Source organism: Pelodiscus sinensis, chromosome 1 (assembly GCF_049634645.1).
Source record: "Pelodiscus sinensis isolate JC-2024 chromosome 1, ASM4963464v1, whole genome shotgun sequence".
Classification (NCBI taxonomy): Eukaryota; Metazoa; Chordata; order Testudines; family Trionychidae; genus Pelodiscus; species Pelodiscus sinensis.
Window position 1 is genome coordinate 62,095,038 of NC_134711.1, and position 22,115 is coordinate 62,117,152.

The 22,115-nt window shown below is 44.6% G+C and overlaps 1 protein-coding gene across 17 annotated transcripts in view; it reads right to left on the reverse strand.

Moving 5' to 3' along the window:
- Positions 1-22,115, reverse strand: part of GRIP1 (glutamate receptor interacting protein 1) — a 511,591-nt gene that overhangs the window by 76,098 nt on the left and 413,378 nt on the right. For all 17 annotated transcript variants that reach the window (XM_075931263.1, XM_075931307.1, XM_075931276.1 and 14 more), the window contains exons 8-9: positions 3,254-3,401; positions 1,464-1,633 (exon numbers count right to left, since the gene is read on the reverse strand). In XM_075931263.1, the coding sequence (XP_075787378.1) occupies positions 1,464-1,633; positions 3,254-3,401 (318 nt within the window). The remainder of the gene's footprint in view (positions 1-1,463; positions 1,634-3,253; positions 3,402-22,115) is intronic.

The following is a 22,115-nucleotide window of genomic DNA, read 5'->3' on the forward strand; positions in this document are numbered from 1 at the left end:
AACCAGAGAATGTGCCAGACCACAGGAGGTCAATTTTGTCAAGCAGCATTACCAACACTTCCACTGCTTACTGGGCTCTTAGAAGACATTTGGGGTTAAATTAGAGTTAAACAACAGTACAGAACACTGAGAGCCAGCACTGGTGGCTGTAAAAAATAATTTATGGAACCACAGGAAACTTGGCCATGCCCATGATAAGTGCACATCCAGCTAAGTAAAATCATATTGGACGATGGATATTGCCAAACCAGAGAGTGTTCGACTAGAGAGTTTCAACCTGTATAACAGAAGCCTTGAAGGTCAGTGGTTATTTTAGCATTGTCTTAAAAGCAAACTGTAATCAGCTATACAACCAGATTGCTACTGAATAAAATCATTTGGCCATGGTTCTCAACTTTTAACAGAAAAGAGCCACTTCCTCCTCAAAGGGAATTTCAAACAGCTACAAAACAGCCACATATGACATCGTTGCCTCATGATGTTGCATAGTCTGTAAGGGTATGTCTACACTTGCACCCTCTTTCGAGAGTGGGATACAAATGAAGACATTAGAAATTGCAAATGAAGCCGGGATTTAAATATCCTATGCTTCATTTGCAGAATCGCATTATGGTGCTATTTCAAAACAGTGCTATTGTAGGGATAACATATCAATGTATTAAAAATGTGATTCCCCCAAGTGGAAGTGACTCCCCATAATTTGTTCCTCACAACTTAAAGTGTTTAGATTTATTATTATTATTTGTTAAGATTGTTAAATGTTTAGATTTATAATTATTGCCCCTCTAGAATATAATATTAGGACTATGTAGCATGGAATTATAATATAATATCAGGAAACAGCAAACTGAACTAGAGTAGGGACTATGGAGAAGTGTCCATAAACAAACATTACAATTTTTAAATATCAAATTGAGTAGCAGAGTAATTTGAAAAGCTCCCTTGAGAAGGATGGCATCTCAATGACAATGTTATTTAAAAGAGAAATTCAGTGTTTTGGAAGTACTGAGAGATGAGTCTCAAGAACTTATCAGGAATGACAGAAAGCAGGTGAATCTATGGGCATTTATAATACTCTTCAAAGTGAAAATTTTTAAAAAGTTGGTAATGATCCATATTGTTTCCATTTTGTGAAGCTATTCTGAGTATAATTCATTATTTGTTTGTTTTTTTCATATACTTAAGGCATAACCACCAACTCTTTTTTATGACTGGAATTATACAGAGGTACAATCAGCAAAACATTCTCTCCTTATTTTTAGGAATTTCTGAGGCTAGATCGAGGTAAACTGAGAGTAGAGTAGGCAGCTGGCAAAGGGATTTCAGAAGCATAATCTGGAGAGCTGAAAAGAGAGGTTACAGAGAAAATTGCCTTAATATCTTTTCCCCATTTTGCAGCGATGGTAGTAGCTATGAAGATGCAAGAAAGAGGAAGTGGGGTCCAGGGCCACAAATTCCCTTACCATGTTCTGGTCCCTTCAATGCTAATCGAGTCTGATGGTGAGGAAGGATCTCAAGTTTCACATTGTCTGCTGTATTAGCCAAGAACTGTGTTGCTTCTGCCAACGTACAATACTCCATGCTGGTACCATCAATGGACAGAATATGGTCTCCTGCATGTAGTGCACCACATCTATACAAAGGGAAAAAAACTCAGTATGATAAAGTTTGCTCTTTGATTAGATTATGAGTTTTGTAGCCTTCAAATTGGTCATGACAATTATGATACTTCATTTTTAAGAGAAAAACTTTGTATTTTTTATAAGGATTGTCCCTGGCCAAACTTTAAGTCTATTAGTACAAATCTTAAATACAAGTCAGCAAACACAGTATATGTCAAGACGTCACTCACAGAACTGGAACGGGGTACTAGTTAACTAGTAATATATGTGTGAATGGCAGCAGAATAAATGAGAAGAACTTAAGGAGACTCAGCAAGCCTGCTCATATCCCTCACACAAGCACCCAGTTCATCATTTTTTGAGTTATTCATAGTTAAACATTTATTAGTACAAAAGCTGTCAATGATGATGAAATTATGCGGTAGTCAAACAAATAATGAAACCAGGGCTGGCATGGTGACTCAAGGAGTGGGGTGGGGAGGGGGCTAGATGCTACATCTTGCTGCACTCAAGAGACTGGCTACTGGATGAGTTGAGAAATGCAAACACAGCATCCCGACGTACCAGTCAAGTGGACAGCTCCTTTAATTGGTTACCCCCTGTGGAATGGGAGAAAACAGAGGGAGAAAATTAAAGCATCCTGCACCATTGAGCTGGAGAACATCTCTGGATCAATGGCCGTCACTCTCAAAGGTTCTACTGTAGGGTCAAGCCCACAGTGGAGCTGTAGACTCACTGTTACAAGTGGGTGCTACTAACAGCACCATTGTCAAAGGGAGATTACAAAGGAAGGGTGACTGGCGACATGCAGGAGAAATTTGCTGCTGAAACACAATATTTTAAGTAAATTAAAAAAAAGATCCCACAGCTTCAGTATAGAAGTTACATCATCTGAGGGAAAATATCTAATTTTTTCCCCCTTGTTTGTAAGTGTAATTTCATCTCACTATGTGGGAATTTTTCAAATGGAGCTGAAAAAGAGATTTTCTTTATAAAATATCTCTAAAATACAGAAGCCAGTCTTTCTAATACCTCAGTGGTATTCTAAAATATAAAAAAGAAAAAAATAAGGGAGTTCCATTTCACTGTGCCAAAAGAATCAACCAGGTACCCTTAAAGAGCACTTCACGGTTGCTAAGTCTCAAAATTTACTTGCTTTGACAAATGTTTCATACTCTGGGATTTACTTTAAGAATTCTATCAGGGTACTTATTTTTAAAGCTAATTGCTGCTGCAGCATTATATTTTTAAATATCTCCCACCCCAGCAAACCTTCAAATTACTGTGCAGCACAGCATAAACAAACATGTTCAGACATACCATAAAGTGGAGACAGTGTTTGTTTATGGGATGACATAGGGTATTGTTGGGAGTTGGTTTGATTTTACCGTAGTTTGGTGCTGTGTGAATGAGCAAAAGTAAAATGGTGTCTTAGAAACTTTTTAAAAGCTCTATAGTATGGACAAACTGTCTGCCAAGATGGATTCGTTTTAAACTCTAACAACACAGACAACATCTTCTTCAGTCAAATTCATCTCAAATTCCAAGCAAAGTTACTATAAACAACAACAAAAATACTGATATTAAATGGATGTGTAATCCTATAATGTAGGGTCCTCTGTAGCACTCACCTGTCTGCTATACTTGCAGATTTGATTTTGTCTATGACAATGACCTGTTTGTTACAGCACATCGAGGTAGTTAGTGCAACCCCAAGAGCAGCACCAGGAGTTTTGGCAACTTCAACTAGCAATGGTCCAGATGCTGTTGCTACTGAATCTGTTAAAATTAGACCAAAAAGAGTATTTCAGTATTACACCAATTTGGTATTTGTGCCATTTTCATATTTCAGGCGCACAGAAAATCTCTACAAGTGTATTTATCTAGGCCACAAACAGGAAATACACATTGGACAGCAGAGTTCCAGAGAGAGCAATTACGGAGTTTAAAAAATTAACAAGGGGCCTATATTTTGAGTGTGGAGTGAATGAAAGTGAGAGCAGTTTGGTTTCTAGAGCTGTGATATTTTGCTTTTGAAGCTCAAGAGACAGGAGGCTGACAGAATGGCAGGGCCCCTGGGCAAGATGAGGCGGGTCTGGCTCCATGCTCCCCAGAAAGGGGGGGAAAGGAGACTTTAAATGGAAGGGGCAGGGCTGGGGGCTCTGTGTCACGCTTCCTCTCCGTGGCCAATGCTCAGTGACCCAGAGCGTACCACATGTGGCGCCAGTGGCAACCTTTCAAATGTAGAATCCATTCTGAAAATATTTTAAACAATATCTGTCACAAATGCTTCTGGTGAACCATCTTTTTCTGTATTGAAATGAGTTAAAAATTATTTGTGAATATGATGAGTCAGGAACAGTTGACAAGTTCAGCAATATTGACAGTTGAAAGTGCTTCTTTACAAAATATTATTTACAATGACTTAATTGATGATTTTGTAAAGAAGAAGTGTAGAAAAGAGAGTTATCAGAATATTATTTTCAAATTGAAAAATATGTTTCTTCAGAAGAAGTTAACTTTTATTTGTCCATTCATACGTCATCTATACATTTTATTTTTACATATTTTTCATGTTAGCTTAATGAAAATACAAGCTTTCATCTAGACCAGAAGTTCCCATCTGTGCTCCGAGAACACCATTCAAGTGGACTGAGAAAAAGTTATTTTTTTTAAATAAAATGCTTATCGAAAGCTATTTACAATAGTTAGCTAATGGTTCAAACAATAATTGGAAAGATCATTAAGTGGTCCACTGAGATACTCAGCAATTTTCAAATGGTCTATGAAAAAAAGAGTTAGACTACAAAAAACAAACAAAGTACCTCACTTTATTTTCATTTACTTCTTTTTACTTATAATATAGGAAGAGGATGAAGTAAAAACAATGAAATATGGGAGGCGCAGGAAGAGTGAATCGTCTTTTTCTTGGCTGGGTTCCTAGGGGGACCCCAAAAACGAAGCTGAGCATAGAGCCCCACTAACTCTAAATCCACCACTGAATATCCTGTCTTCTGCCAAAGGCCAATGTCAGATGCCCCAGAGGGACTGAACAGAACAGGTAATCCTCAAGTGATCCCTCCCCTGTCACCCATTTCCAGCTTCTGACAAACAGAGACCAGGGATACCATTCCTACCCATCCTGGCTATTAGAAATGGCTACTAGAAATAGTATGAAAAGCAGAAGAGAGAACTGTCTGTTGTAATTCAAGTGATACCTGCCATACATACCCTGTCACTAATAAAGAAAAAGAACAGTTCAAAGATAGCAACTCAATAACTGGCCAAGAAAGCACCAAATAGAAACAAGCAAGCAAGCAAGCAAGCAAGCAAGAAAGAAAGAAGCAAATGAATCTAATTAGAGACTCTGTGTTGAGGAACTAAGCCCAAAATATCTGTTACCCAGATCAATGGAAAAAGACGGTACTTTGCCTCATGAATGCCAAGATAAAGCATGTGATAATGAGAGTGAAAAATAACTGGAGAATCCCTGTCAACTATTGACATTCAAGCTACAAATGAGACAAGTGAAGGGAGCTTTGATAAAATGAAAGTGCATTTCAGGGATATAAAAAGACAACTGAAAACTCGGACAAAGTAACTTGATCTTTTCAGAAGTCTTCCCAGTGCTCAGCATCAGTGGAGAAAGGAGAATATTAACACTGCAGGAAACTTAATGGATGCAAGTACTAGTTTTGGTTCACAGAACAATGGGATGCCTGCTGTGAGGAGAAGCAAATGTTTAGATGGGATGGCCTCCACATAAGCTGCTGGAACTGAAACTGAGAGTGTTTATTAGCTGGAATTTAAACTAGGTAGGAAACAGGTAAAGAGGACATGAGGGTTTTTTTTATTGAATCTTAAAGAATCTGTCATCTATTTCCAATACATATAGTATGATAGAAAATGGTATGCTGCAGAAGAGGAAGAATGTAATGGAGTGATTCTAGAGACAACTCCAACTGGCATCCTTATCCTGGACAAGGAGAAGGAACTATCCAAGAAAAAGCCAAAAATAGCAAGTCAACAAGCAGCCAAGAAAAAACACTGAACGGGAACCAGTTCACATTCTTATTGTCACAAACTATAAATACAGGGAAAACGCAGTGTATAAAGCAAATAAACAGAACTGCAAATATTAAGTTATGGAAGTGGGGCTGTCCTCATAATGAGTACAAAAGAATGAAAAGGATTATAGAGCAGAAAGGAATTGTTCATCAGTTGAAAGGTTTTAGCTAATTATTTTTCACATTGCTGCCTATGAAGTAGATGGCGATTATCCTCTCTTTCTTGCAGACAGAAAATCCAGTTAGAGAAATTAAGGCTAACATTTCCACTCATTTGGGGTGCCTCGATTTTGTGCCCAACTAAGACACCTGGTTTTCAGAGGTGCCAGGCATCTATATACATTACTGAAATCAATTAAAATAACAGGCACTCAGCAACTCCAAAAATCAGGCCAAAAACATCTCAAGTGGAGTTCCCCAAACAGAGGCATCCAGAAGTATCCTTCTGAAACATTTCCCCCTATCTGACTTGCCTATTGCAAAAGATGGTGTCCTCTGTAAAGACAAGAACTAATGAGGTCCTGGCTCTCCGCTGTTGCCATTTTTTCAGCCGATTTTTTTCCACTGATATTTAGAATTACAAACAAGTTAGCTGAGCATCAGTATTGTATGGTACTCTGTGAAGAAGGAAGCCTTTTTGTTATAAATATTGTAGTAAAGTGCTGTACTGATAAAGAGGCTGCAAGTGATAAATGTTAACCTGGCATTGGCCTATCACTAGACAATACTTCCCATAACGTACATCTCTTCTACAATGGCAAAGAAATAAGAAGTACTAATGTCATTTGGTGATAATCAGTCAATGTCTCAAGATACAGCTGCAATTATTGTAAAAGCTACTTGTGAGAGGAAAAATCAGCTTATGCCCTGGCTGCATTTCTACATGTCTCTTGAGATGTACTGGGAAGGTAAACTAAACTACAGTAGACAAGGTGAATAAATAAAACAGCTACATTAGAAAACGAAGAAGAAAAGCAATGGAGTGTGTCTAATAGAGAAAAACAAATGCAAGAAAGAGAAATCTGGAAAGGATAATCAACTGCATATCCCCTGACAGAGAAGGATTAGTTTATCATGTTGAAGTAAACCATGGGTATGAAAAATGAATCATACAGATATAAATTATTCATGTCTAAAGATGTTTCAGTCATTAAGATATTTACACCATGACTGAAGCATTTACACACCGTGTTGATTTACTGGCTATGTAATTATATAAGATATCCTGATGAATGTTTGCATGAAAAACACTCTAGAATTTTTATTTCGTTAATCAGATTCCCCTCTTTCGAACAGTGCATCTCAATCAGTATACAAGGCTTGATTAAATCCTCCCAGAGGCTATGAAATTACTTTCTGCATGCTAACAACAACCTTGCCTAGCTCATGTTTCTTTAGATAAATAGCAGGGAACCTTTTTTGCTTGTCAAGTTTGATCATTAGCAAACAGGACTATCATATTAAATGTACTACTCAAACAGTGATGGGCAAACCGGTCTGGATAAAGTAAGTTACCCCTGGTCTGAGAACAAATGCAAAGAGAACAATTGTCAAGGATCAAAAAGTCTTGCTAACTTCTTGTATTTTTTTCCTTTTCAAAGTCTGATTTAAGATAGGAAGTGCTGAAATAATATGAGAACAGCATTTCTGGAGAGATTCCAAGCTTTATTTCTAACTCTATGTGTTCTGTACTTTTCTATAAATGGAAGGGAGAGGGAGGTGCTTGTTTGGGAGCTCAGGTTCTTTAGTAAAAGGTAGATAGGCATAACCACAACAACCGTGACAAACTGAAAACAATCATTTACAACATTTTTAAATCAGAGGAGAGAGAGAGAGAGAGAGAAGGGGAAGAGATTTCACACAGTTTGTTGAGGTTAAAAGGGAGCAGCTGTTGAAACACACAGCTATCCAAAGACTTCTGGTTTTACTCCATCTGATATCTGGATTCTCCAGTGGCTTCTCTTCTTCTAGGTGTCCCAAATTTCTACAACCAATTCACCTAAGAGATACATAAAGCAAAGCCTCCATAGTCCTTTTTTGTTGTGTTACTTTGACCAAAGCCAGTAAAAATGCAGTGAGCCAAAAAGGGGTTTTTAAACAAGTGGCTTTCTAATGGCAAGTGATCATCAGTACATGAATCACAGGCACTCAGTAAATCTGATTCTTCCCAAAGTGAAAGGAGAGATCATTGTCAGTTCCCAGGAGTTCTTGTGTTAACCGGAAAAGAAATCCAAACTGACAGCAAATCTCTGCCAGTTTCTACAAAGTGCTGATAAACAGATGTGGGAAAGGAAGAACCTTGCCCTGGTAAAAGACTGCTGCATCTCAGTGTCAAATGATTTAAAAAAGTAATCACAATTAATCATGAGATTTAAAAAAAATTGTGATTCACTGCAGTTTTAATCACACTGTTAAACAATAATAGAATACCATTTATCTAAATTGTTGTGGATGTTTTCTACATTTTCACATATATTGATTTCAATTACAACATAGAAAACAGTGTACCACAGACACTCAACGTTAATTTTATTACAACTATATGCACAGTGAAAAAGATATATATTGTATTTTTCAGTTCACCCCATGAAAGTACTGTAGAACAAGCTCGATCATAAAAGTACAACTTACAGATATAATTTTTTTTACATAACTGCACTCAAAATAAAACAATGTAAAACTGAAGAGCCTACAAGTCCACTCAGTCCTACCTCTTGTTCAGCAAAATCACTCAAACATGTTTGTTTACATTTGCAGGAAGCTAATGCTGCCTGCTTTTTTACAATGTCATCTGAAAGTGAGAACAGGTGTTCGCTGTAAGGTATTTATGTACCATTTAAGTGAAACATTTGTAATCCTTTCATGCGCTGATCACCATTCAAAAGGACACACCTCCATGTTGATGATGGGTTCTGCTTGGTAACAGTCCAAAGCTGTGCAGACTAATGCACGTTCATTTTCATTATCAGGCTCAGAAGCCACCAGCAAAAGGTCAATTTTCTTTTTTGGTGATTTGGGTTCTGTAGTCGTGTTCATCAGTGTTGCTCTTTTAAGACTTCTGACTAGGGATGTTAAGAAGTGTGTAATTTGTTAATTGTGTATAATCGACCAAAATTTTATTGACTATACAATTCATTGATAAGGGTTAGCATTGCAAGCACTCCGTCCTGGCTTGTGCTGGGCCCCGGGAGCTACCCCCGCTGCAGCTCTGCATGCAACATATTTTAGGAGCTGGTGGGCAGGCAGCCTGGCTCACACCAGCTCCAGGAGCTACCCCCACTGTGGCTCTGCAGAGAAAGTAATTTAGGAGCCAGAAGGCAGGCAGCCTGGCTCAGTTCTGAGAACTACCCCCGCTGTGGCTCTGCATGAAAAGTAACTTAGGAGCCGGCGGGTAGGCAGTCTGGCTCAGTCCTGGGAGCTATGTGCATGTTATTGCAGAGCTGCAGCTGGGGTAGCTCCTGGGACTCAGCACAAGCCAGGACTGAGCCAGGCTGCCTGCCCCTAGCTCCTAAAATACTCTTAATGCAGAGCTGCAGCAGGGGTAGGTCTTGGATCCGGTGTGAGCTGGAACTGAACCAGGCCGATTGCGCACTGGCTCCTAAATTACTTTGCATTCAGAGCTGCAGCAGGGGTAGCTCCTGGGACCCGGTGTGAGCCAGGCTGCTGGCCAGCGCACTAAAAAATGTCCTGGCAGAGCTGCGGCAGGGAGGCGGGTAGTGGTGGTGATGGTGAGCAGGGGCGGATATAGGGCAGGGCGAGCGGGGCGACCGCCCCGGGCCCCGCGCTTCAAGACGCCCCGCGCATGCACCGTGGTGCCACCGCACATGTGCTGTGTCAAAGGGGGGCCCCGCGAAATTGTGCTGCCCCGGGCCCTGAAAAATCCTCATCTGCCCCGATGGTGAGCCTTTGCTTATAGTTTAATCGGCTACACTATTACATCCCTACTTCTGACAGCACGTTTCATGCTTCTGTTATGATCAGTCACATAGATTGCAATCTGTCCCTTCCCTACTAAGGATGTTAAAATGTGGATAATTGACTAGTCACAGTACCCCACTGACCTCGGACTCCATGCTACACTGCATGCCACTAGGAGCCCAGGGTTAGCTAGGGACTCCCCAGCTGATCCCGGGTTCCGGGGAAATGTGTATTTTAGAAAAAGGGTGGTCTTTTGAATAATTGACTTAAAAAACTACTAGGGGGCTGTGCCCCCTGCTTGCTACGCTCACCAACCACCCTCTTGCTGTCCACTTTTGTGCCTGGTTATTTCCCATCTTTACTGTGTGGTAGTGCTCCAGCTGTGCCCTTCCAGCTGGCAAGTAAGCTCCCGCCATGGGGCTGGGACATGCTCTGTGCAAACAAGGCACAATGGAGAGACACAGAACCATGGGGGAAACCCCAGCTTTATGCACCCCCACCGTACTGAGAACCAGATTTGGAAGAGAGATCAGTGGGGTAATCTGGGTTACTCATCATTATGTTTAGGCAGCCCCTTCTCCCGTCTGCCCAGCCCCACGGAACACCTGCTACCAAGCCAGGGCCCAACTGCTTCTACTCTCCCCCTCTACTTCCACTCCCCACATCACGTGGGAACAATAGTTGCCTCCCTGTCCCATCCCCCTGAACCAATGGTGCTAGAGCTGGGACTCAGGCAGCTGGAGCTAGCTGGGCCACTCCAGCTGAGGAGTGGGGCACAGGGGCCAGTGTGTGGCCAGCAGCAGCTGCTGCACGTGCGTCTTCTCCGCCTGGAGTGTGAGCCAAGTGCCTGCGCACCAAGCACCTGAGCACTGGGAAGAGGGGAAGGAGAGGCCGCGTGGCGCCTGCCTCCCCAGAGAACTGGCAAGGAATAAAGGAGGAGGCCGAATGGCTGAGGGTGGAGGAGAGCAGCGGGATGCATAGTGGTTTGATGATGTCACTTTGTTGTCCTGCAGTAAAAATATTTTTATAAATAGAGATATGTCTGAAGATCCAAGTGTTTAAGGATAAAGCTGAATACTCAGATTGTGCATGTAAACATCTATGAATGGATTTTTTTAGTGATGTGATTTTGTAATCTTCAGCAACAAACTAATGAAATGTTAAATTTAAAGCAATTTTAAACTAAGGTCCAGTAAACATAGTAATGACGTAGCCTATCAAGTTGCTTGCCTATCATTTTAATAATACGGTTGTGTTGATTTAGATTAATTCATTAATATATTAATGGGTAGATTTAGCACAGAGGTAATAGTTAAGAGCAGTAATGCAAGAAATCTGCTAAAGGCCATTTATAAGATCAGCAGAAGCTAAGGAGAGCAGGTTTCTATGGTTGAGACACTGATCTCACCCAGACACAGATCATAGCTTATTTAGAGCAAAAAGGGAAACTTATGTCAGGGACCTTTCACCCTCATAGGATGGTAGGGAAAATACCCTCAGGCTCAGCAGTTGCATTGTCATATACAAAGTCCCAAAATAACTGGTTCAGGCTGAGCTGAAGGAATCAGGATACAGGATGTGATAAATGACCACAAAGTCCTATTGTAACAAATTGATGTATATGATAATAAAGTTGACCTATAGGAAAAGAACACTTCAGTCTTAGAAACATTCCCTACTGAATATGTATCAAACATGTCAGTGTCACATTGTATAAAAGTGGGACCCCAGCCACGGGGCGACAGGAAGAAGAAGATGTAAGTCCTTGGAAGGGCCAGAATGATGACCCCTGGTGATGATGGGGAAGGTGAAAGTAATGAGAAAGATGATGGGCTAATACTTAAGATTGTTCTAAAAGGAATGAGGTAAGTATATGGAAATATGGATGTGTGTTCCCTATCTTATTAAATTGGGGTGTTCGTGACTGTGCTAACTGCATTAATAAACTATACAAATATACAAGAGTTTCTATAGTGTGAGTGTTGCAACTGTGCATATCAGGGTTTCCAACCGTAGAATAATTGAATATTGGGCCTGATCCTGGGACAAAGAACCTGCCAACCCTAAAGGTGGTTAAATTAAAACGTAATCTTAGATCAGGCAACAATGCACAACTGTTTTTGTTAATACATTCAGAGTTGGTACATGCCTGTTGAATGGTTTCATTAATAATGACTCTTTCACACAGGTCAATGTTATTGTGATGGGGCATCTGGCCCTTTACGTGTAAAACCTAGCTCTGGGAAAGGGCTGAGAGCAAAGCCCACAGCTGAGGCTGATATTGCCAATTAGGGTCCATCTGAGGCTGTATAAAAAAGGGCTCCTGGAGGGATGGAGATTGACTTGCTCTTGCTGTGGAGCAGGAGGGACTTAGCTGCCAGGGAAGCTAGAGGCGTCCGGACTTGGAGCAGGGCTGGGAGAAGACAGGCAAGGCTGGGGAAAATCTGGCCAGGCAAACTCCCAGGCTGCAAGGCCTGAGACTACTAGGTCTGCAGAGAGGCAGCCAGGAGATGCAAAAGCAGCAGGTCTACACCCATGGCCAATGATGAGTGGCCATTTCAGATTGCAGTTTGCCCTGAGGAAAGGGGATAGATGATGACTGGCAGTGGGTCACTGAAGCAAGGTGGATATAGAGTGCTGGGGGTTTTCTGAGGGGGAGGACTGTGGCAGGGCAGTACTCAGAAGTGAAGGGAAAAAAACTGGCAACCATGGGTGAGACACTGGTGAAAAGGGGGCACGCAAGGGCTGAAGAGCTAATTCCCAGAGTGTCCAGCAGAAGGCGTCTGTGGTGGTGAGGCCCACCCAGTCACAGTTATGTTAACAGGTTTGGCAAGTTAGAAGGCTTTTCACTCTTATGTTAACAAATCCACTCCATGCTCTCTACCCTGTATGCCTGGCTGAGACCCACATCTCCTGGCATCTAATGCCACATTTTCCTGAGGCAATATGGAATGGAGCACACAAGGTCACATGCCCTCTCTAGATTTCCATCAGGTCTGCACCAGAATATGGCCAGAAACAGCTTTCTGCCCTGTGTGGGAGGTAAGGGACAGGAGATACTTCCAGCATAGGGGATGAGGGTGGGAGGGGATGACCTGGTATCTTTGCAGAGCACATCTTTTCTCCCTCCCCTTCCCTGTGGCTGGATGCAGCTTGTCCCTTCCTACCTGCAAAGAGTCAAAAGGCAAACAACACCTCCACACTGCTGCTGGCTGCTGCTGTAACCCAGCTGCCGCCTGTCTCCCACTACAGAGCAGTCAGGAAGAGGTTAAACCCTAAGGTTGCACAGTCCACCAGGGAACCTGACTGCAGGGTCTTCATCCAACTCACCCAGAGGTGTGTGTTGGTAGGGTACCTATGTGATGGAGCAGCTCCTCGCTCCTTGGGACAGGACCCAAGGTGGGGGCTGGGAGTTTGTGAAGATGATGCTACGCCCCTGCTTGGGGGGCTGCTGTGGAGCCTGCAGTTTTGGGGTGCGAACAGGCTGGAACTCGCCCTCCAGCACCACAGTGCCAGTGCTGTGCAGAGCTTTGGCACATACAGGGCTTGGCTCTTTCCTGGCCAGTGCCCCAGGCTGGAGGATTTTGGGCTTTCCCAGGGCCCTGGGCCCTGCCAGAGATAGTGGAGGAAGGAAGGAGCCTGCTAGCCAGACTGTTAGTGAGCTGAGCACTCTGACTAGGGGTTTGTTCTCACAGTACTAGGAGTTGGATGCACACTGCCGGGGGGATATGGAAGAACAGCGGGGTTGGGTGGCGAAAGGTCATAGCAGAGAGATGACAGTGAGGGGGAAAACAAAGGGCTGATGGGAGGGCAGCAGAGGTGACAAATTATCAGCCACTGCCAAGTGCCTGCCTGCACACACCAGACTCTACAGCTTACAGCACTTAGGCAGTGCCAGCCAGAAACAGGACAGAGCCCTTCTGACCAAGAGCTGGCACGGAGTTGGCCAGTAGCAGGACCCATCAATACTGATGGAATGGGGGACAGGATATACGGGACAATTTGCCGATTTTTAAGAAAAAAGCCAGAAAACCTGAAGGAAGGCTTAAATATGGGACTGTCTCTAAAAATGGGACATCTGATCATCTTACTTCCAATACATTTGAGCCGGGCATTTTCCAATACTAACATCTGGTCACCCTGTGTTGGCTCATTTCTCTCTCTCTCTCACACAATCTCATTTACTTTAATTGTTATGGCATTTCATTAACTCAGATTTAATGCCAAGCAGATGATTAACCTAGCCTCACTTTCCCCTCTCCCACACATGGCTGATGGTTTCTTAATGTCATCACTCTAACTCTCAAGAGTGTTATATATTTTATTTAAATCACATAATGCACTTCCAGGGTGGCTTGCCTCTATAATCCTCACTTTGGGGAAAAAAACACTAGCATCAATGTTAGCCATGGACTAATATGGGTCTATTTAAAAAACAAGACTTGGGTAGAGGTTGAATGATTTAGGGAAATAGTAGTAGCAGCCACAGGGAGAGCTAGCACAGCTGTTACAGAGAAAATGACTGCTGCATCTCAAGGCCAAGGGAGCAACATTACATCCAGCAATGACCATTATCAATCATAATCTTATACTATTCTTCATACTCTATGGTCTGGTAAAGGTCATGAGTAAACCATACAGTTCTGGCATTGGTATTCAGTTTTACTAATATAACATCATGTTTGCACTCTGGCTTTGTCCACGCTTCATTAAACAGAGTAACCTTTTTTATTTCAGATCTTGTGGGGAAATTAGAAACATCCTTCAGCCAGCAAACACTGATAATGAAGGCTGAAAAGCCAAAATCATCGACAGTAATTCAAATTCTCTCAAGAACTGGAAGAAAATATTAATATGGTTAATGATCTGTGACACTTTAGCCCAAAATACATTTTGGAATGAAATAAGCTGGTACTATGCAACTGCAAACAGTACTAGGGTAGGAAAGCAGGCAAGTTTATTTAATAATAAAACAACATTTTAAAATGAAATAATATTCTTATTAAAAGGTTTTACGGAAGTCCAAGAGGCCCAGCATATAACCTACCACAACATGTGTATTCACAATCCCCTTCTGATTTTGGGAAATGTGTGTGTTCCATTAAGACTGAAGAATGAATAATAAGAGCACAAGAATGGCCGTAGAGGATCAGACCAATGGCCCATCTAGCTCAGTGTCATGTTTTTGAGAGTGGACAGTACCAGAGCTTCAGGGGGAACAAAGTGAACAGAGCATGTGGAGTAATCCTATCTTCCCTTCCTGGCTTCTGGTCATCAGAAGTTTAGTATCATCCCAAACATGGAGTTACATGCCTCTCCACCTTTGCTAATAGCCATTATGGGACTAATTAAAAATATTTTTTAACCAGTTATGTGTTTGGACAGCACAACATAACATGGCAATGAGTGCAACAGGCTAATCGTATTTTGTGTGAACAAACACTTCCTCCTGTTTGTATTACACCTGCTGCTTATTCACGGACAAGGTCGGCTCCTGGACTTCTGTGCTAAGTGACGCAAGATGGGAAGAAGATGGACAGCCCTTGGTGGGTAAAGAACAGGTTAGGAACTATTTAGAAAAGCTAAACGTACACAAATCCATGGGTCCAGACTTAACGCACCCGAGGGTACTGAGGGAGTTGGCAAATGTCATTGAGGAGCCTTTGGCCATTATCTTTGAAAAGTCGTGGAGATCGGGAGAAATCCCGGATGATTGGAAAAAGGCAAATGTAGTGCCCATCTTCAAAAAAAGGGAAGAAGGACGATCCAGGGAACTATAGGCCGGTCAGTCTTACCTCGGTTCCCGGAAAAGTCATGGAAGGGATTCTAAAGGAATCCATTTTGAGACACTTGGATGAGAGGAAAGTGATCAGGAATAGTCAGCATGGATTCACAAAGGGCAAGTCGTGCCTGACCAATCTGATTAGCTTCTATGATGAGGTAACTGGCTCGGTGGACATGGGAAAGTCAGTGGATGTTATATACCTTGACTTTAGCAAGGCTTTTGATACGGTCTCCCACAATATTCTTGCCAGCAAGTTAAGGGAATGTGGATTGGATAAATGGACGGTAAGATGGATAGAAAGATGGCTAGAAGGCCGGGCCCAGCGGGTAGTGATCAACGGTTCGATGTCAGGATGGCGGTCGGTTTCTAGTGGAGTGCCCCAAGGTTCAGTTCTAGGACCGGTTTTGTTCAATATCTTTATTAATGACCTGGATGAGGGGATAGATTGCACCCTCAGCAAGTTTGCGGATGACACTAAGGTGGGGGGAGAGGTAGATACGCTTAAGGGCAGAGATAGGATCCAGAGTGACTTAGACAAATTGGAGGATTGGGCCACTAGAAATCTCATGAGATTCAACAAAGACAAGTGTAGAGTCCTGCACTTGGGACGGAAGAATCCCAAGCATAGTTACAGGCTGGGGACCAACCAGTTAAGTTGTAGTTCTGCAGAAAAGGACCTGGGGGTTACAATGGATGAGAAGCTAGATATGAGTCAACAGTGTGCCCTTGTAGCCAAGAAGGCTAATGGCATACTAGGATGCATTAAGAGGAGCATTGCCAGAAGATCCAGAGATGTCATTATTCCCCTTTATTCGGCTTTGGTGAGGCCACATCTGGAGTATTGTGTCCAGTTCTGGGCCCCCCCCCCCTACAAAAAGGATGCGGAAGCATTGGAGAGGGTCCAGTGGAGGGCAACCAAAATGATTAGGGGGCTGGAGCATATGACCTACGAGGAGAGGCTGAGGGACTTGGGACTGTTTAGTCTGCAGAAGCGAAGAGTGAGGGGGGATTTGATAGCAGCCTTCAACTTCCTGAAGGGAGGTTCCAAAGAGGATGGAGAGAGGCTGTTCTCAGTAGTGACAGATGGCAGAACAAGGAGCAATGGTCTCAAGTTGTGGTGGGAGAGGTCCAGATTGGATATTAGGAAAAACTATTTTACTAGAAGGGTAGTGAAGCATTGGAATGGGTTACCTAGGGAAGTAGTGGAGTCTCCATCCCTAGAGGTATTTAAGTCTCGGCTTGACAAAGCCCTGGACGGGTTGATTTAGATGGGATTGGTCCTGCCTAGAGCGGGGGGCTGGACTTGACGACCTTCTGGGGTCTCTTCCAGTTCTATGATTCTATAAGGGGATGGTTGGATGAAATAACATGATCTTGGTAACTAATTGACCATACATTATCAGTTGGAAATAGGTCAATGGAGGGATGATAGGAGTTGCTATAGGGAACTTTCTGGGTGTCTGGCTGGTGAGTCTTGCCCACATGCTCAGGGTTTGGCTGATCGCCATATTTGGGGTCGGGAAGGAATTTTCCTCCAGGGTAGATTGGCAGAGGCCCTGGAGGTTTTTCGCCTTCCTCTGTAGCATTGGGCACAGATTACAGCTGAAGGACTCTCTGCATGTTGGGTCCTTCAAAGTATTTGAATGCTTCAATATCTTTGATATAGGTGAGAGGATTATTCTAAGAGGGGTGGTTGAGATTCTGTGGCCTGCACTTTGCAGGGGGTCAGACTAGATGATCATAATGGTCCCTTCTGACCTTAAAGTCTATGAATCTATGAATCTATGAATTTAATCGGTTGATTCATTTTTTGAATTATGGGAAAGATACACTACACTTTTTTATTCACCTTTGCCAAACAATTAATGATTTCACAGATCTCTATTATACCCACTTACTTGTCTCTTTTTCAGGGCTGGCCTTACCATGAGGTGAACTGAGGCGGCCGCCTCAGGTGCCAGACTGTGTGGGGGCGCCACTAGGACCCAGAGTGTTGAAAATTGTGTCTGCTGCTGGTGCATATGTATTCTCTCTGCAGTACCATGAGTGGAGTAGAACAGGAAGAAGGCAGAATTGAGACCTTTCAAAGTTTTGGCCCAAGCGAGGAGGCGTGAGAGCGTCATTTGAGCTCCCTGCCTCAGGTGCTATAATGTTGTGGGTTGGCCCGGCTCTTTTTTAAGATGAAAAGCCCTAATTTTTTTCAATCGTTTCTCTTAAGGAAGTTATTCTATATCCTTGATCATCTTTAAAAGCAGTGGGGAATCCTATGGCACCTTAAAGACAGATTCATTTGGACATAAGCTTTTGTGGGTAAAAACCACTTCCTCAGATGCATTGGAGTCACTGACTCCAATGCATCTGAGGAAGTGGTTTTTACCCAACAGCAGGGTAGTATGCACATCTGTTATTTATTGCAATAATTACTATGATATCTGTAAGCTGACCTACATTAGGTGTAGTGTAGCTATGCCTTGTGGTATTGATATGTAAGCACTTGCAAATGTTGTCAATATGCTAGCCTTCATGAATTATATTTAAATGAAACTCTATTTTGTTTGAACAACGAGAAGTCCTGTGGCACCTTATAGACTAACAGATTTATTGTAGCATAAGCTTTTGTGGGCAAAGACCCACTTTGTCAGATGCACTTCTATTTTGTTTGACTCTTCTTCAGTAAATCCTGCCTGTACAGGCAGTCCCCGAGTTACGCAGATCCGACTTATGTCGGATCCGCAGTTACGAACGGGGTTTGCTGCCTGTCTCCCTGGTCTGCTGGAGACCAGCAGACCAGGGAGACGGGAAGCAAAGCCTCTGAGGACGCCGGCAGCGGGACAGCTGCGGCGCATCTGGGCTGTCCGCTGCCCGCGTGCTCCGCAGCTTTGCTGCCCGTCTCCCTGGTCTGCTGGAGACCAACAGACCAGGGAGACGGGGAGCAAAGCGGAGCAAAGCTGCGGAGAACGCGGGCAGCGGACAGACCAGACACGCCGCGGCTGTCCCGCTGCCGGCGTGCTCCGCGACTTTGCTCCGCTTTGCTCCCCGTCTCCCTGGTCTGCTGGTCTCCAGCAGACCAGGGAGACGCGGAGCAAAGCCGCGGAGGACCCGGGCGGCGGGACCACGATGCGTCTCAGTCCCCCGCCCGCGTCTCCCTGGTCTGCTGGAGGGGGAGGGGGCACAGCTAGTACGCCCACCCCCTCCCAGCAGTCCAGGCTTTTCTCCGGACGCCTGTGGTGGAGCAGCTGGGGCGCTGTCGGTTGGTCCTGTAGCGCCACTCTGGGCGCTACTGGACCAACCCGGCAGCACCCCAGCTGCTCTGCCCCAGACGTCCCCAAGTCAGCCGCTGCTGAAACTGACCAGCGCTGACTACAGGAAGCCCGAGGAAGAGTTGCTCTGCCCCGGGCTTCCTGGAATCAGCTGCTGATCAGTTTCAGCAGCAGCTGACTTGGGGACGCCTGGGGTTCTTGAGTTGAATCTGTATGTAAGTCGGAACTGGCGTCCAGATTCAGCCTGTTGAAAGTGATCAGAGGCTGATTCCAGGAAGCCCGGGGCAGAGCAACTCTGCCTCGGGCTTCCTGTAGTCAGCCGCTGGTCAGTTTCAGCAGCGGCTGAATCTGGACGCCAGTTCCGACTTATATACAGATTCAACTTAAGAACAAACCTACAGTCCCTATCTTGTACATATCCCGGGGACTGCCTGTACTTCACCAACATCCTACCTATCCTTTTACTAAGATAGGGTATGTCTACACTACAACGTTAATTCGAACTAACTTAGTTCGAATTAGTTAATTCGAACTAAGCTAATTTGAACTAACGGATCCAGACTAAAAAACTAGTTCGAATTAGCGTTTTGCTAATTCGAACTAGCATGTCCACATTAAGTGGACCCTGAACAAGGGTTAAGGATAGCCGGAAGAAGTGCCGGCAGGGCATCAGAGGAGGACTTAGAGCGTGGAGATGCTGTCTCAGGCTAGCCGAGGGCTGTGCTTAAAGGGTCCCAACCCCCACCCCGGACAGACAGTTCTCAGGGGTGCCCAGCTTGCAAAGCAGTCCTGGCTTGGAGTGCCCTGAGTGCCCACACTGGGCACATCACACCACTCGGCCATCAGCCCGGCTGCACTTGCCGCAGGCTGCCATCTTGGGAGAGGGGGTAATTGGGGGGCTGCAGGAGAGCTTCCACCCCCAGAAGCCTGCAGAGCCAGCCCAGTCCTCCCCATCGGGGGCTCGTGCCCCATTCCTCCCTCACCTCCTTCCACTTACCCTTCCCTAGCCCCTCTTCTTGATGTACAAAATAAAGATAATGTGTCTTCCAAAATGGAATCTGTCTTTATTGAACAAAACTGGGGGAGACTGGGAAAAGGATGTGGGAGAGGGGAAGAGAGAGGCTGGGAGAGGGGAGGGCAACTAAAATGATCAGGGGTTGGGAACAAGTCCCATATGAAGAGAGGCTAAAGAGACTGGGACTTTTCAGCTTAGAAAAGAGGAGACGGAGGGGGGACAGGATAGAGGTCTCTAAAAGCAGGAGTTGGGTGGAGACGGTGCATACAGAAAAGTTCTTCATTAGTTCCCATAAAGAAGGACTAGAGGACACCAAAGGAAAGGAATGGGTAGCAGGCTTCAAACTAGTAACAGAAAGTTGTTCTTCACAAGCAGAGAGTCAACCTGTGGAACTCCTTGCTGCAGGAGGCTGTGAAGGCTAGAACTGGAACAGAGTTTAAAGGGAAGTGAGATCAAGTCATGGAGGTTGGGACCATGGAGTGGTATTAGCCAGGGGGTAGGAGTGGTGTCCCTGCCCAAGATTTGTGGAAGGCTGGAGAGGGATGACACGAGACAAATGGCTTGGTCGCTGTCTTCGGTCCATCCCCTCCAAGGTCCCTAGGGTTGGCCGCTGTTGGCAGACAGGCTACTGGGCTAGATGGACCTTTGGTCTGACCCAGGACGGCCATTGTAAGCTCAGGGCTCAGGGTCGGGGGTCTCAGTGGACCCCCTTGATTCTCTTGCACACCTGCTCCTGGGTGGCCAGGCTGGCAGCTCTCCTGCCCAAGCCGGCCACTTTCCTGTGCCTAGTGCGGAGATCGTGGACGAGGTCCACGATGTCCGCACTAGACCAGGTGGGTGCCCGCTTCTTGCGGTCCCGGGCAAGCTCCCGGGAGCCGCCAGCCTGGTCCCGGGAAGAGGGGGAGGGCTGGGGGGCATTGGGTGGGTGGCTCGAGCCGTGCCAGGTGCAGGGTCTGCTGGCTGGGTGCTGGCAGGCTTGCACCTGGTACGGGCACCGTAGCCAGCCCGTGCCCCTTTAAGGGGTCCGGGGCCGGGAGGGGAGCAGTAGAGTTTCCCTGGTGTTGGCCAGAGTGGCCACCAGGGAAACCTGGGGAGGGCTAGCCTCCCACTAGTTCGAATTAAGGGGCTACACACCCCTTAATTCCAACTAGCTAGTTCGAACTAGGCTTAATCCTCGTGGAATGAGGATTACCTAGTTCGAACTAAGCGCTCCGTTAGTTCAAATTAAATTCAAACTAACGGAGCGCTAGTGTAGCGCCTATGAAAGTTAGTTCGAACTAATGTCCGTTAGTTCGAACTAACTTTGTAGTGTAGACATACCCATATAGAGTTCCCCTTTCAGTCATTCATCTCTGAGGGCTTATCTAGACTACGCGGAACAGTGAAAGAGGATATGCAAATTCTGCAGAAATTTGCATATCTTCTTCTGATCGCACTTTCGAAAGGAGAGGTTTCGTAAATGAGGTTTACGTGGCTTTTCGACAAGGGGTCGGGGGTTTCGCCGAAAAAGCCGCGTCTAAACTACATTCACTTTAGAAAGCTCTGCTTTTGAAAGTGCGATCGGAAGAAGATACACAAATTCCCGCAGAATTTGCATATCCTCTTTCAGTTGTTCTGCATAGTCTAGATAAGCCCTAAGAGGTGCGACTGCCTGAACTGTGTGCTCCTCTGCACTTGACAGCTTTCCCTCAGCCTCTCTCCTACCTTTCCTTATGTCATTAATCTCCACAACCACATTCTTGCCAACACTACTTATAAAGCTATCGAGATCCACAGTTCTCAAGTAGGGTCCTGGCCCACACATAGGCTTAAGGAGATTCCCCAAGTAAGGCCAGCATTAGACCCACTGGATCCCAGGGTAGAAAGACCACCATCTTCTGAGCCTCGATGCTTGGGGCTGATGCCTTAGCAATGTTGCTTTGAGGAGCCCCAGACAATTACTCTGCTTGCTTCCCCCTAACTTAGCCTCGGACTTTATATGCAGGAAACTATCACAGAGGGACCATGGAGTTTTTAGCCTGTTAGGGCGGGCTCAGAAAGAAAAAGGTTGAAAACCCCTAATCTAGAGGTCTTGTGAGATCCTCTACCTTCAGACCTGGCAAGCAGTTCACATTGTGGCCCTCCCAATCATCACAAACCCATATTTCTAATCATCAGATCCCCCGCTATTATTGCCTTCTTTCTTTAACTCCACCCAGCTTAGCAGCAGAGAGGCAGCCACTGTAGAAAAGGCCACACTGACATTATTCAAACACTATGTTGAAATCATGCTTGGTAAAAGCAGATTAGTGGCATGAGATGGTATTCAAACCTGCAATACGGCACATATATTATATGTGTAGTTCCCCTTACTATAGGAACCTCTGACTTTTACTGGGAGGATCCTTTGTGCTACAATCTAACCCTAGAGACTACAACTCCCACGAACCCTTGGGAAAAAGGAGGGAA